Below are 17442 nucleotides of genomic sequence, written 5' to 3' on the forward strand. Positions count from 1 at the left end.
CTCCCATAGTGAAATACTACCACTGAGGAGCATAAACAGCAGAAGTTTATTTCTCACAGTTCTGAGGCTGAGAAGTCCAGGATCAAGGTGCCAGCACATTGATCTTCTGGAGAACTCTGTTCCTAGTTCATATCCTGCCTTTTCCTTGTGTCCTCAAATGGTGAAAAGGGCAAGGGATCTCTAAAGTGTCTTCTTTAAAAGAACACTAATTCCATTCATGAAAGCTCCACCCTCATAACTTAATCCACCTCTCAAAGCCCCCGCCTTGTAACACCATCACATTGGGCATTAGGATTTCAACAGATGAATAGACGAAGGGACAGAAATATTCAGAATATATCAGTTGGTGACCTCAAACTTAACATCAGCAATTTCATTTTTCTTAGATATAAAATGGGCCTAATAGTAGTTAACTTTGAAAAGGTTGTTTAAAGGATGAAATTTGATAATTTATTTAAATTATTTACCACCGTTCCTGACATATTTAGGTGCTCAATATATATTTATTGGTTTTTATTTTAAGTGTAGTGCAAAGATCCATGCTTTATTCAAAGTGGTGAGAAAATATTGAAGTCTTGCTTATTCAGAAAACTGTCTGAAAAGGTGATTATATCGTTGAATATTCAAAGAAATTGAGGCTGGAAGATTTTACTTCCATTTAGAAGAAAGATGGAAAAACATGGACAAAGACACATAGATTAGAAGGGGTCATACGTATGCGAATTTAGAGGATATTCTAAATGAAAGGGTTGTCATGCTGCAGAATAACAAAGGTAGCAATGATACCTCGAATAGACATTCTCAAGTTTATCTTCTTACATGCCATTGGGGGACAGAAACTTGATTATAGTAGTTAGGGAACAGCCTTGCTTTCTAGATAGCTATATACAACAACACGCGGAAATGTTGTTTGTTTCAGGTTTTATGGAGATTTAAATAAGATTATTTGAAAATATACTTTAAAAGATCTATTTACAGTTTGGCATATAGGAATATAAACATAATTACAAATATCAGATATACTTTGGGTTTTTAGGATTATTTCCAATTCTTCCCGTCCAGCGAAGGCATTCATCTCTGTTCCGATTTGGTCTCCTCCATGATTTGTTCTGCTTGTGATGAGTCTTTCTTGTATGTCCATGTCCTGTGTGCTTGCCTACCTTATGCACACTGGATAACTTAGTATTATATTTCAGATTATCAATTATTTTTGGTTCATAATCTTTCTCAAAATATTTCCAACTCTAATCATTCTGAATTGATTTCTACACAAGTTTGGCATTCCCACCTTATACCCTGCCACATGTCAACTCTCTGCCTTGGTGTTAACCTGAGGCATAATGCTGGTCCTTTTTTTTTTTTTTTTCTGCTGAGGAAGATTCTCCCTGAGCTAACATCTATTGTCAATCTTCCTCTTTTTTTTTTGCTGAGAAAGGTTTGCCCTGGGCTAACATCTGTTGCCAATCTTCCATTTTTTGTATGTGAGCCACCACAACAGCATGGACTCTGATGAGTGGTGTAGGTCCATGCCTGGGAAGTGAACCTGGGCAGCCCAAGTGGAGCACAGGGAACATAACCACTAGGCCACTGGGGCTGGCCCAGACTCTAGTCTTTCTGTTTGGCATTTCCATTCCCTAGTCTAAGAGCTCTGCCCTCATGGCAGCCTGTGGTAAGGCAGGGATTTTCCCACACATTTTTATCACACAGCAACTTCTTTGTCAGGCTTCAAGCTCCGAATCCTGTCCTATTGGGCAAATCCCAAGGCTTTTCCTGTAACTCCATGAAAGTTCCCTCTGGGAGATGTAGAAATGTGGTATGATTAAGCCTATATAATGTGAGTTTGAAGAATCGTATTTTATTTAAGTTATTAATGAAATATTATTCTTCAGCTAAATCATATGCTGGTCAGAGTATGGTGTCTCTCCTTCCCTCCGTCCTCTCCTTCTCGTCACCCTCTCCCTTGGATTCCTCTCTGTCCTCCTGCTTCTCCTTTTCTTGTTCTTGTTCTTATTCTCCTTTGATTCTGCTTCTCCTCTCCCGCCTTCTTCCTCTTCCTCTTTATTCTCATTTTTGTTCTTATTCTCCGTCTTATTCTTATTCCTCTCTCCCCGTCTCTCTTTCCCTCTTTCTCTCTCTCCTTCTCTGTTTCTCTCTTTCTTTCTTGACTGAGAAAACATTTTCATTATTTTTTTTTTTTAAAGATTTTATTTTTTCCTTTTTCTCCCCAAAACCCCCCGGTACACAGTTGTATACTCTTTGTTGTGGGTCCCTCCAGTTGTGGCATGTGGGACGCCGCCTCAGCGTGGTCCGACGAGCAGTGTCATGTCCGCGCCGAGGACTCGAACCAACGAAACACTGGGCCGCCTGCAGCGGAGCGTGCGAACGTAACCACTCGGCCACGGGGCCGGCCCCGACATTTTCATTATTTTCAGGCCGAGATTCAATAGCCTCACATTAATTTTCATGATTGTAATCGATCTGTAGTGAATATCAGTTAGAGGGGAGCTATTTTTAACAGATATGCACATAGTATGAATGTAGGTAAAGTCAGAAACAAATAAAGTATACTTTTGGAGCACTGCATGTGAATATTGGTAAGTCACAGGGTACTATTGTATTTCACAGATAGAAGGATAAAAAAATCACAAATGGGGGGAAGTTATCTTGACCAAATGATGCTGACACAATTAGTTACAGTTCAGAAAAAGAAGTAAAGATGAACGCTGACTTCATAAAAAAATAATTTAACAAAATGTTAAAGGATTAGATGTAATTGTTACAACCACAAGGAAATGAGAAGGCAATATTGCCATATATTTATATTAAATCAGAATGAAAAAAGACTTTCTAACCATAAAGCTAATGTGAGGAGTGAAAAAAACTCTCAATCAAAATATTCTCCACAAAATTAAAAGTTGAGCAACACATTACAAAATTTGGGAATCAACATGAAAAACAGTAAACTCAAAATTCAAAAGCTGGAGGAGACAATAAACAAACAATTCTTAGATTGTAAATCCTATGAAAAAGAAGCTTTCAATAATATTTGTAGGAAAAAATGGAAAATTTGCTAATTCAATCCTCACATTCATCCTTATTCTCTGGGGCTGAGAAAGGTAAGAGACACAGCTGTCGAATTCTATTTTAAAGCGCTATTGTCTTTTGACCTCAGGGGATTTATCCAGCTTTACTTTTTCCTTTTCCACATGCACTTTCACTATATTTCTAGCCTCTTTTCTTCAGACATACTAGTGTATTTGACCCCTTTATTTGGTGCGTTTTGTCTTGACTTTCTTCTTTGTTCTCCTTTGGTGTCTTTTTTCCTGGTTCACGCTCTGATTGACAAGGAAGGCAGCATGGCACAGAGGTTTAAGGCACAGACTCTGAAGTAAGCACACCTGGTTTCAAATCCTAGCTCTACTAATTAGGAGCCAAGTGGCAAGGAGATTACTTAACATCTTAGCATCCCCTGCTATAAGGTGGGAGATTTGTAATAGAATTCTCTTCTCACAGGTTTGATATATGCATCAAATACGTCAATATTTATGAATTACTTAGAGCAATATCTGGCATATAATAAGTGCTATGCGAATAAAGATTAAGATGCGTTATTTTGTTTTTCACATAGATAATCTGTGGCTTATTATCTTTCTTTTAATGCTTACAATGTGTTATAATGCAGAAGTGTTTCTTCTTTATATAAACATATTGATCATTATCTCTTTTGGATTTCTAAATTTTTTCATACTCAATAAAGATTCCATTAGCCAAATAATATATAGTTTTACTTTATCATACTTAATTTTTATATTAAATATTCCATACGTAACATTTTTAATAACAGCTTTATTGAAATATAATCCTCATACTACAAAATTAATCTCTTAAAGTGTGCAATTCAGTAATTCCTAGTATTTTTGCAAAGTTGTATAGCCATCATGGCCATCAAAGTTTAGAATATTTTCATCACCCTCAAAGGGACTCCATACCTACTAGCGGTTATTTCCTGTCAGTGCATCCCCTCAGCTCCTAGTGACTGCTAGTCTGTTTTCTATCTCTATGGATTTGACCATTCTGGACATTTCATATAAATAGAGTCATACAAATTGTGGCTTTTTGTGTCTGACTTCTTTCCTTTAGCATAATATTTTCAAGATTCATTCATGTACATAGCAATAGTTTATTCCTTTTTATTCCCAAATAATATTCTATTGTATATAGATACATCACTTTGTGTTTATCCATTCATCAATTGATAGGTATTTGAGTTGTTTTTGCTTTTTGGTTATTATGAGGAATGCTACTATGAACATTTGTGTGCAGTTTGTATGGAGACATTTGTTTTTCATTCTTCTGAGTATTTCCTAGGAATCAGATTGTTAGACATGTAATGACTTCTTGTTAAACTTTGTGAGGAGCTGCCACACTGTTGTCCAAAGCAGGTACACCATTTTACATTCCCACCAGCAATGGTTCCAATTTTTCCACATCCTCTCCAACAGTTGTTATTGTCCGTCTTTTTTATTTCAGCCATCCTAGTAGGTATGAAGTGGTATCTCATAGTGGTTTTTATTTTCATTTTTCTAATGACTAATGAAGCTGAACACCCTTTTTTGTGCTTACTGCCCATGTGTAAATCATTTTTGAGAGACATCTATTCAAATCCGTTACCTACTGTTTTAATTGGATTATTTCTCTTTTTTATTGTTCAGTGGCAATTGTTCTTTATATATTTTGGAGGCAAGACCCTTATGAGACAAATGATTTGCAAATATTTTCTCCCATTCTGTGGGGTGCCTTTTCACTTTCTTGATAGTGTCCTTTGGGACAAAAAAGTTTTTAATTTTGATGAAGTATACTTTATCTATTTTTATTTAGTTAGCTGTACGCAGGCACTGAAATCTAAGCTCAGTTACCTTAGCGGTGAGCTACTGATTGGATAGAGACTTAATTAAATGCCTTAAATCAATGAGTCTTCTAGACTTTGCTGAGGTGTTCTACTTCTGTTTTTTGTCACACACCGAATGCTCCTACAAGCTGTTACAAGTCTGCCGTAGGCTTCACTCTCTGCCTGTGCAGGGCCTCAAGGTCAGCCAGAGGTGAGAGATTAGGGGTTTTTCCTCTAACTCTAAAATGTAGAGAAAACACATCTTTTCTGAGTATGGCCCCAATCCTGCACATCTGTAGGGCCTTGTAGATTCCCAGGAATATGCAGATCTTTTCAAATCCCCCAGTGGACATCCCATCCCCTTTTTCTTTAAAAGAAATTTTTTTTGTGCCTATTGTTCTCATCAACTGGTATCTCCCTCAGAGAAAGCTGTAATGCTAAACAGCAGTGGTTGTTTCTGTTTGGTAAAGGCCTTAGGGAGAGGACTGTTTACGCAGACTGAGCTCCAAGCCTTGCTCAAATAAAAAAAGTCATAAAAATGAAAGTTTTCAGGGAGCTGCTAGATTGGTCAAATAGTGACAGTTCTCTGGGGATGGGGCCTTGGATGAGCTCCAAACTTGACCTTCCCCTTCCAGCTTCTGCTAGAATGACGGTTTACACAGCTAGCAGAATTGCAAGCCATCAGCAGCTGTGGAAAGAGAGATGCCACAAATCTCCCTGTTTTTACTGAGATTCAGCCACTTTTTTGAGTAAGTGCTCTGTGGATTGGGGTGAGCTTTTGTCTATTTCCAGAGTTTTGAAAAAGTTGATTTTGACAATTTTTGCCAGTGTATTCATTGCCTTATATGGAAGAGAAGATTTTCTGGTCTTTACTCTGCCGTTCTGGAGGGGCTTCTTGGATTTGATTTTGACAGTGTGAGACTTTTCTTTCTTTTTTCCCAAATGGTTATGCGTTTGTCCCCATAGATTTGAAATGGTATAGTTATTTTTTTCTAATATATTGAATGCTTCTGGGCTTTAAAAAGTCCTATTCTATCTCTAGGGCTATAAATTTTATCTGTGAGACCATATTGCTTTAATAATTTTAAGGGGGGTAAATATATAATTAAAGAATATAAAAATTAATGGACAATTAGAAGCATGAAGTACCTAATTAAGAACTGTTGGTTTTAGCTACAAATAAGAAAAACATCACATTATAGCTTTATTAATTAAAAAGGTAAACTGAATTAGGGGCCAGCCCAGTGGCGTTGTGGTTAAGTTCCTGCCCTCCGTTTTGGTGTTCCAGGGTTCACGTGTTCAGATCCCGGGCATGGACCTATAGACTGCTTATCAAGCCATGCTGCGGCAGGCACCCCACATATAAAATAGAGGAAGATGGGCACAGATGTTAGCTTACGGCCAATAGTCCTCAGCTAAAAGAGGAGGATTGGTGGCAGATGTTAGCTCAAGGCTAATCTTCCTCAAAAAACAAAAAAGGTAAACAATTAGAAAAATATGTGCAAATTGGATTATTTTATATATAAACTCATATATTTCAGGTAAATACTAAAAACTTATATTTATATATTTAGAAATTTTTTTTTTTAAAGATTTTATTTTTTTTCCTTTTTCTCCCCAAAGCCCCCCGGTACATAGTTGCATATTCTTAGTTGTGGGTCCTTCTAGTTGTGGCATGTGGGACGCCACCTCAGCGTGGTTTGATGAGCAGTGCCATGTCCGCACCCAGGATTCGAACCGACGAAACACTGGGCCGCCTGCAGCAGAACGCATGAACTTAACCACTCAGCCACGGGGCCAGACCCAATATATTTAGAAATTTTAAACAAAGCATGTCTTGTGAAAATCGTAATTACAGGTCTTCCAACTTTATAGGACTAACAATGATCATTTTGATAATTGAAAAACAATATTTTAGTCTATTCACTTTGCTCCTGAATATAATTTTTAAAGAGAGTGAATTGTTAAATACATTTTAAATACAAACAGCTCATTTTATTTCATTTTACTGTTTTTTCCATAGGACTTTGGAGATGATGGGTCCTTGTATATTACTAAGGTCACCACAACTCACATGGGCAATTACACCTGCTATGCAGATGGCTATGAACAAGTCTATCAGACTCACATCTTCCAAGTGAATGGTAAGAAATGTGCTGTTGCTGTAATTGCTTTTTGCTTCACTAGATACTCAAAGAATATCACAGGAAGGCAAGGCTTCAATTTTTTGAGTTTGGGCAAGGCTTCGATATTTTGAGTTTGGGACCTACTATTAACATAGAATATTTTCAATTAAAAAAAGCATATGAGTGAATAAATACTGTAAATTTGTACCTCTTTTCTCATCATGAAACACTGCAGAGTAACTCATTCTAATTGGAAAATTAAAGCATAGGAAATTTAAATTACTTTTTCAGGTTTAGAATATCAACAATTAGTCAACCATATAAATTTGAGAAACTGAAAAAATTAAGCACTTAAATATTTTGATCAGATCATCTGTTTAGTTGACCTAATTAATGATATAAAAATTGTTATTTATATACAGCAAATTTTATACTCTTAATGGTTAACTTAATAGCTATGAACATTGGCCAAGTAGGTTGATATCATTCTTACAATCCAAGACGTTTTATTTCTGATCTAATTCAAATTTAATTTAGTGAATTGATGATACAGAATAGCATGTATGATTCACTAATACGCTGATTCATTTTCATACTGATGTATATGTTAGTTTATGATTTCCAAAATGGAGGGAGAAAGTTACTTGGATTTCTGTAGGAACAACAACATCCTAGTATAGTTGGCATCAATTAAGAGGAGAGTGTCAGATATGAACTTGGAGAGGTAGCCTGGGGTCAGATCACACGAAGCCCTGTGAACCTAGATAAATATTTGGATTCCCATTCTAAGTGTAATGGGAAGCCATCAAAGTGTTTACTGTATGAAGCGACACATTCCAATTTGTTTTAAAATAACAGGAAGCACTGAGAGCTGTTAAAAAACTATTTTGATAGTCTAGGGAAGAGATAATGGTGGCTTAAAATATAGTACTGTGGTGAAGAGGTGAAGAAGTGGTCAGATTCAGTATATACTTTGAACGTAGATCTGATGATATCACTGAGGAATGGCATATGAGTCTGAGAGAGACTTTAAAAAAAAAATGAACCCAAGGAATTTGAAGGAAGCATTTGGATATATGGTGGTGATATTAACTGCAAAGGAGAAGAAGCACATTTGGAGATTGAGTGAGATTAATACTTTTTTGACAAGTTAACTTCAATATAATTATTCATATGGAAATCACTTTAGTATGTAAGTCTGGAGATCAGAGGAGAGTGATAATCCAAAGTTACATACTTAGATAATAACAATGTGCATAGACTGTAATTAAAGCCATAGAGATGAGCTCCATGAGGTCACTTTAGGAATGATTATAGAGGGATATGAGATCAGAGGCTTGAGCCTTGAAGCTGAGGTTAACAAGTGGAGAAAAGAGTATTTAGAATCAGCACTCTCTTATGGGAAATATGTGTCCTGGAAATCAATTAAGAAAATCTTGGGAAAAAAGTTGAAAAAATTGGGGAGTTCATGGTTTGACTGTTGTTAGCACTCAATAGAAGCAGATCTGGGCCTTGGTTTCTAGTACAAACCCAGTTGGTAACTAGACATTGGTAAAGGTTTGGAAACCAACTGTCAAGGAAATTGGTGAAGAAAGCAGACAAGATGCAAAGAAGTTGATGTGTGCTGTTCTCAGTGGTCTCAGATGTGTGGAGCTGTACTTTCAAATATGGCATTTGTACCTGAGGACACACAATCTTGGGAAGACAGGACAAGTCTGTGTGGGAGATGTTCCCTATCTAGATGCTGCATCCACGGGGAAATGGTTGTTGTCGCAAGTCTGGTTCTCACCTCCCTCTTTGTTGTGATGTTTTACTGACTAATGGCCTATTTGACAACACTAATGCTTTGTGATTTTTTGTTTTCGTTCTTGTCTTAGAGTTAGGAAGAAAAATTCTGTAATTTTGTTTCTGGCTAACAATTGTTCTTTTATCTGTTATCCTCACTCTCAATCCTGGTTCTTCCAGTTTAAGTACCAACCGTGTCAGAGTTCTTGGTAGTTTGCAGAGCAGTGCATAGTTCATTTTCTACCTGCCTCAGAATCACTTGAAAAAGTTATCAAAAGTGTAGAACCCTGGGCTTCACCAGCACTCTCTGGAAGTTTGATTTGACATCTGCATTTTGACAAGCTTCCTAGGTCCTCGTGATGCATGGTAAAGCATGAGAACCATTCTAAATGGCTGCTCTTTAGAGTTTCTGCTCCTTATTCATGTCTGATACCAGTTTCTTACATAATTCACTCATCTGCCATGCTCCAGCTGAGAAGCCCAGGAAGAAAACTTTGAGGCAAACTGCAGGCTTTCATGTTGCAAAAGGTATCCTGAGCAGCGTTGGGGAAATGCATCTTCCCTATTTCATCCCCTCCGGTGAAGGAAATGTTAACTCTGTGATCTCAGGTATTTCTGAAGATGGGATATGGGAATAAAGGAATAATGAAGTCTCAGAAAGAGAGCCCCCGTCACCAGTCTTAACGTTATGAATTAATTAAGAGGAATTCAATATTAGCAGTGATTGCCTAAGCCGAGCTCTAATGCTTTCCCTTTTCTAGGAACAAAGATTCCTGAACCTGGAAGTAAAACCAGTGTCTTTCTATTATCTCCTACTACATTTAATCCGCTTCAAAATCCTTGGTATAAATGTCTTCCTGAAGGGATGGGGCTTGGATAGAGGAACAATGATATATCATCGCTGAACATTAGTTGAAAGTGAACAGAAAGAGAACTTTGTGATAGCTGGAGAGTGATGTGGGGTTAAGGGAGGGAATTTCAATGAAATTGCAGACCTGGTATCTTTTATAGTGATGGGAATAATCCAGTAAAGACGAAACGAAGATCATCTAAGAGAAACAAAGGGGAAAACTGCATAGTCAAGTTTTTTTAAAAAATTGATGTATTCTAGTACACAAATGGAAGGATTAGTCTTTGGAAGATGAATAGTTTATCTGTTGAAACAGGGGGCGAGACAGACTGTTTGGGACCAGTTGCTCAGGACGGGAGCATGAAGAAATAATCCTCTTTGTGTTGCTTGGATTTTTTTCATTGTAATCAAAAATACCAACTATTGAAAGTGAGGAGTTTGAGAGAGCTGTAGTGGTTTCAGGAGAGGGCAAGATATAGAATGATTATCTTGCAGAGCAGGAGGGTGATGGAAATAGCAGTATGTGGTTGGTATGCTGGGAAGATCTTTGGTGTTCCTGAGGTGATATATATTAGCATATTGTCCTTCAGTTGTGGTTGGCTGTGAACTTGCAATCATAGGAAGAAGATATTTGGATTTAACCAGTATTTTATGTTGTCAGGTGAGTAATGTCATCATTATCCTACGCTTCCCCTATTGCGGTTAGCATATGGTTTCCATTCTCAGTGTCATCCCATGTTTTCCAAATGGCAGTAGAGATTCCGCTCACCATGTTCATATTTCAACAAGGAAGAAGGAAGAGAGAGGAAGGAAAAATAGCACCTGACACCTGAGAGACCACTTTTAAGAGAACTTTAATGGAAACACCAACAATAACTTCCACTGGTCCTCTCTAAATGCAGAGATTATAAACTGTGTTTCTTTGACCTTGGTATTTTGCCATCCATGACAATTAAGGATTCAATTAATTAGAAAGAAGGAAGGGTGGAGGGAATAAATATTGGGTAGGTAACTAGCCATCTTTGTCACAAAAGTGTCTGGTACGTCAAAACTTTTTCCAAAACAGTAATAAAATAATGACACTTTATAGTAAAATATTTAGAAATGGTAGGATTAGCTATAAAACAGCACCCCTACAAGTGATTTGCTAAACAACTAATTTCTCCCTTTTTTGGTGTTTTCCTTTCCTTTAGTCTTATGGTATTTTATATTTGGCGTCATAACTTTAAACATGTGTTTTGTGTATAAATAAGTATAGTAAACTTGAGATCACTCAGAATATTGTTATAGGCCAAAAACAAAAGAATAGTTGGGAATGAGCTGTGACATTGGAAAAATACAATGAAAATGCAAGAAAATGCAAATTAGATAGCCAGACAGCATATTTATGGACCCAATAAATCTCTAAAACTAGTTTAACTCATTTTCCACTCTCCATCCACTTTTCAAAAAAAAGATTAAAAAGACCTTTAGAAAATCAGGTTTTCACAGAGAATTTAACATATTTATCTTAACAATTTGTCAATTAGTAATAAGAATAAAATATATCGGTGATTACCATAAAAAGCTCAGAAAATAGCCATGAGTTATTGGAATTTGTGAAAGAGTGTTTTTGAAGTGCACAGTCCAGAGTGCAAGCCAAATAAAAGTCTATCAATAGTCCTATTTCCTTTCAAACAATGCAAAATTAGATTACTGAAATATGAGAGCGCTTCTGTGTCCTTGTCAGAAGAAACATTATGTATAAATCAAAGGAGCTTGACTCTACCAGTGGAATTCATTTCATGCTTTTCTTTTTCTTTTTACATAAAGCAAATCGTCTTTAGATCTTCAGCTTATGATACGGAATGTTTGAAATTTTAAAAGTCATTCAGTGTTTATACTACCCTCTGGGCAGAAAGCTTGTCCATATTCACAATAGACTCATATGTATGCTGTTATTTCTCTCTTGTTTATATTGTTTAAGACCTTGCACATAACATCAAGTAGATTTTTTTCTACTCGTGTCAGAAACTTCTGCACAATGTTGCTGGTTCTATAGGATGTCTATATAGAACACCCCTGTTTTTCTCCTTCAAAGTTTGGAAACATCTCTAAGAAAGACACTAGAGCCATATGGATAGACATCAAAGCATCGCCTTCTTTACTGACAAAGCTATTTAGAGAGAGTGGCTTAAGTCTGGGGCAACGATGGGCTGCTTCCTGCATCCTAGACCTGAATTTCCTCATTGGGCCGCAGGCAGCCTTCCCTGCTAAACTGTCTGTATGGCCCAAATGCAGATGGGAATAAAACCTTCCTGTAAGCAGTAAGATCCCCAAATCAGGAAGTTAGAGACTAATTCCCACTTCTCACTCTTCCTCCCACTGTGAATTATCCAAGGATGAGAGACAGAGAAGGCTTGAGGGTTACTCTGGCTCAGTGACTCCCTAACTGTGGTTCTTGGGCAAGCAGCATCAGCAGCTTGTTTGAAATGCAAATTAGCATGGCGTGCCCACTCCTACTGAAGCAGAGGCTCTGGGCATGAGGTAGAACAGTCTGCGTGTTTTAACAAACGTTTCTCATGATTCTGACAATAAAGTTTGAGAACTCCCGCTCTAGCAATTTTACTCCATAGGAACATGAGAAGTGGGAATATGTGTTCCAGCTTTATTCTCTTAATTTTGACTTGAAACTAAGTTTACACTGATCTCAGGAACTGGCTATCCCTTAGCGGGTGGGATCTGCTGTGTATCAAGTCAGTCTTCTCTCTCTTGAAACCCTGCAGCTGATGGGATTGATGTTTGCTCCAAACCCCAACTGGGCCACCTCAGCTGTGGTGGATGTCCCCTGACAGCTTTCCACTACAGGAGCCTGTCTCACTCTACTCTTCCTAAGGACATTATTTGGCACAGGAAGCTCTACCAGCTGCACTCTAGGCAGCCTAGACATGCTAGGGATTCAATGCCCCCAGGGACATTCCTTAACCACTGAGCGACACAAGTCAAAGGGTAAGAAGCATAGGTTCCCACTCGTTCAGTGGGAAGACTGTGAGGCATTCTACAGGATTCTTCAGCCGGTCCCTACTAGAATGGGGACATTTTTGCCCATAGTGGTAATATGTGCATGATGGTAATGAATGTACCTTTTCCCTTTTCCTTTCTCTCTTTCTCTCTCTCTCTCCTTTTTTTTTTTTTTTTTTTTTTTTGCTATTTTCTTTCCTCCATCTTACTTTTCCTACTCTCTGACTTGTGCTTCCTGGGATCACTTCCCTATTCACTATATGAACCTAAGTTCTTTTCTCAGAGCTGCTTTTGTTGACATGCATACTTAGGAATGTCCTTACCTTAATAAGTATTGCCACCCTTTTGTTTCTCCCCTGAGAGCTACTGGTGGGCACTATATGTTTGCCTTCAGAAGGCTTTGAAATATGATAGAACAGTACATTAATTCACTAACTGCAAGGCCTGAAAATTCTCGCTCTGTTATTTCCCATGCTAAATTATGTCCAGTTACATTGTTCAATACAGCCCTTCAGAACTGTTGCAGTTAGATTAAATCACGACATCAAGATATTCCAATGATGCAATGGCAAGCAGAGAGATGCTCAAACTTTAATATAATCTAATTATTAAATTCCCAGAGAGAAATAAAACTTCAAAGATTAAAGTTCTAAAGAAATTAATCCAAAGTAATTAATATCCAAAATTAAATTCTTCTGCCCTTGCAACTTCAAGTCTAAAGAAAGTCCAAAAGTTTTAAGTACAAGTCAAGTCCAGAGAATCAAATTCTTCCCTAATTTGTTTTATTCCTTTTTGGTGAGAGAGATCCTTGAAAAGCTTATGGCTTTGGAATAAGTTCAATATCTATATCCTGGGCTAATTCTCACTGGATTTAAGTGCACCATCTTGCTATTTGTTTTCAAATGGTCACATCTGCTCTTTTACGATTATTTCCTTGGATTCTGCCTTCTATTGGATTGAATAACTTTTAGAAATTCTATCTATCTCCACTATTGGTTTATTACCTATACTTCTTTGTTTAACTTTTTTAGTTGCAGCTGTAAGCTATATTTACAATATGCAACTTTAACTTATTACTATGTATTTTCAAATAATATTTTACCACTTCACATTAAAATAAGAACGGTAAAACAGCAATCTTCGATCTTCCCCCTGCCATCCTTTGTGGTAATGGTGTCAAACATTTTACTGCTATATATGTCATAAACTCTACCATACATTGTTTTATTTTTGCTTTAGATAGGTAAATATCTTTCAAAGAGATTATTTTTTAAAAAACAAGAGAATGAAATTTTTCCATTCACCATTTATGATCCTCCTCATTCTTTCATGTAAATCCAGTTTCTGAATTTTCCCTTAGCCTAATAAATATCCCTTAACAATTTTCTCAGCCTTTATTTGTCTAAAGGTATTTTCCAAGTTTTTCTTTCATTGAAAATATTTCTGTTGGATATTGAAATTTGGGTAGGCAGTTTTGGTTTTTGTTTTTCTTTTAACACAGATGTTCTTTTATCTTTAGGCTTGCATGGGTTTTATTTTAAAGATTTTATTTTTTTTTCCTTTTTCTCCCCAAAGCTCCCTGGTACATAGTTGTATATTCTTCGTTGTGGATTCTTCTAGTTGTGGCATGTGGGACACCGCCTCAGCGTGGTCTGATGAGCAGTGCCATGTCTGTGCCCAGGATTCGAACCAACGAAACACTGGGCCACCTGCAGCGGAGCGCATGAACTTAACCACTCAGCCACAGGGCCAGCCCCATAGGCTTGCATGGTTTTTAACAAGAAGTTGGTTATATTTCCAGTCTTCTTGTAAATTTTCATTTCGCTGACTGCTTTTTAAGGTTTTCACTTTTTCAATGGGTTTCAGCAATTTAATTATGATATGGCTTGTTTTTGCTTCCTTTACTTAGATTTATGCTGCAGAGATTGATCAACTTCTTGGACCTTGGGGTATATATTTTTCAACAAATTTGGGGAAAAAAATTGGCCATCATTTTCAAGATTTCTGCTGTGTCTCAGTTAGGAATTCAATTATAGATATGTGTATAGATATTTTCCCGTAGGCCAATAAAATTTGTTCGTTTGTTTCTTCTCAACGTTTCCTCTTGCTGTACTTCAGCTTAGTTTCCATTGCTCTGATCTCAAGGTCACAAATCTTTTGTCTACATGTCTAATCTGCTGTTATACCCAACCATAGTATTTTTAAAAAATTATTTAGGGTATTATATTTTTCAAGTTTAAAAGTTCCATTTGTTTCTTTAATAATTTCCATTTCTTTCTGAATTTTGACATATTTTCCTATAAATCTTTGAACCTGTCTATACTCTATATTTTAGTGATCTTTTATGCTAATTTCATGATCTCTGAAATTTTATATCTCTACATTGATTGATATTTTTCTTGCACCTGAGTCATATTTTCCTGTTTCTTCTCATGTCTGTTAATTTTTCTATTGGATGATGGAAATTATTGAGAGAGATTTGCTAGGTTCCTTCGATAAGTGTTGAGTTCTTTTTGGCATTAAGTTACTTTCATATCTGTTAGATCTTGTGAAGCTTTTTTTAAAAGTTCTATTTGAGTATGAGGAGAGTAGCCTCTCCACTAGGGTTTGTTTCATTATCCTTTTAAGATATAATGTTTCTGGGGCCTGTAAGAGGTGTTTATTGAGGTCTCTTTAATCTGATTTTTCTATTAGGTCTCTCCAGTATGGAGTTTGGTTAATCCAACTCATATGTCACCTGTCCCTGTGTAAGTTCTTGGAGCTTTTAAACTTATAACTCCCTGGTGGTCGTTCTTTCCGTAGTCATTGGACTTTGCCTGACTTTGTGAAGTTTCATTCTATGCATCAAGCTAAAGCCCCGACAGACCCCTATTCAGATTTCTATAGCTCTTTCTCTCTGCATATTTCTCTCCTCTCTGGTCTTCTGCCCTACAAATTCCAAGATTTCCTGAATTCCATCTCTTTTATCTTTAGTTCAGTGAGCCCCTCCAATTCCCCTTCCCTGCATCAATGTCAACTAAATGCCTCTAGGCAGAAAGTGGAGGCAAGTATACAGCTTGTCTCATTTTTTTTTCTTTTTTTCTCTTCTTTCAGGGATCGTGATTTTCTGCTGCTGTTTTTCCAGCATTTGATAACAATTGTTTCATATTTGTTTTCTTTATTTATGGCAGAGGGCTGGTCTGTTATGTTTTCCATTATGACCTTATATCTCATAGGAACCATTCTTAAAAGATTGAGAGGCTTTATTAGTTAAAGACATGTTTTTGTATGACCTTCACTTGTAAAATTTCTGAAAGTTAATAGACATCGCTAATGTTGACAGCATCAACACTGTATCAAATAATTTTAGAAATTGTAAGTAGTACTTGTTTAGTTCTGAGAGTCTAGTACTTAATGCTGCCAAAAATCATAGTAGGTACTTAGTAGTACATGAATGGAGAAGAATGAACAACAACAAGGTTTGTTTTGGCTGTGACAAGGTATGAGTCTTTCTATATCAATTGCTCATGGTTAAAGAACTTACACTTAATTGACGATAACCAGCTATAAATAGGTTTATTTTGTCACTATGTGTGAAGACAAGACTATTTGTTGTGTACTAAATAATTTTCTATAGTTTTCTTAAGTATCAGAGGCCCAATTTTAGCCAGTCATGGCCACCCACATAAAATGACCTTTCCCAGATTTCTTTGAAGCTAAGCATTGTCCTGTGATAATGTTTTGGCCAGTGGCATGTGAGAATAACTAATATATTTAATATCTGGATTTTGACCATAAAATGGAAGATATGTGTCTTCCTTCCTTCCTTTTTTTCTGTTTCTGCTTGTTCACATACAGGTCTGACGGTGGTAGCTGGAGGAGGTATTTTTAATTTGGAGAAGGAAAATCATACTTTGAAGTTAGCAGAAGAAAAGTTTCTGGTGTGGCAGGCTGAATAATGTCTTTACAAAGGCTATTGTATCTTAATCCCTGGAAGTTTTAAATGTTACCTTATATGGCAAAGGGGACTTACATATGTGATTAAGTTAAGGATCTTGAGATCAGAGTGTTATCCAGGTGGGCTCTAAATTTAAGGGTCCTTATACAAGGGAGGCAAGAAAGTCAAAAGAAGGAACTAGGAAATGTGGTAAAAGAAGCAAGAGGTTAGAGTGATTTAATAAGTAGGTCATAGACTGAGGAATGCAGGTGGCCCCAAGGAGCTGGAAATTGCAAGGGAACAGATTTTCCCTTAAGACTCCAAGATGAGCCAATTCTCCTAGCACTTTGACTTTACTTCAATAAAACATTTGCACTTTTGGCTTCTAGAAATGTCAGAGAATAAATTTGTGTTGCTTTAAAGCACTAGATCTATGGTAATTTGTTACAGCAGCAATAGAAAGCTAATACACTGGATTATGGCAACAGGATCAAGCTGCCAAACTGTCCTTTGGCCACATACAAGGGCTGATGATTTGTTTAAGCTACTGTATTTGGGTCTCTTTGTTCTAACAGCTTAACCCATATCCACACAATTAAGCCGCCACACGGCTTCATGACCACCTATCAGGATTTAGATCTTATTTAGGCCACCAACTATGTTGTTGTTTGTTTATTACAGCATTTCAACCAACGTCTTCTCTTTATTTATCAGGTTGATTTCTCATTTCTACTACAGTGCAGTTGTGGATTGGGGGAGGGGCTCCGTTTCATAGAGTCATTCAGTCATCCAGAATCCTTCTATCTATAAACACTGTATCATGTGAAACAGTGTTCCATTTCCTTGTTCCAATCTGTGAACTATTTGTTACCTGTCC

General features: G+C 36.9%; 1 protein-coding gene across 4 annotated transcripts in view; it reads left to right on the top strand.

The window, feature by feature from the left end:
* FSTL5 (follistatin like 5) overlaps positions 1-17442 on the top strand; it is a 718252-nt gene that overhangs the window by 528777 nt on the left and 172033 nt on the right. For all 4 annotated transcript variants that reach the window (XM_008519642.2, XM_008519644.2, XM_008519643.2 and 1 more), the window contains exon 8: positions 6912-7032. In XM_008519642.2, coding sequence (XP_008517864.2) covers positions 6912-7032 — 121 coding nt within the window. The remainder of the gene's footprint in view (positions 1-6911; positions 7033-17442) is intronic.

The sequence above is a fragment of the Equus przewalskii genome, chromosome 2 (genome assembly GCF_037783145.1).
Source record: "Equus przewalskii isolate Varuska chromosome 2, EquPr2, whole genome shotgun sequence".
Taxonomy (NCBI): Eukaryota; Metazoa; Chordata; class Mammalia; order Perissodactyla; family Equidae; genus Equus; species Equus przewalskii.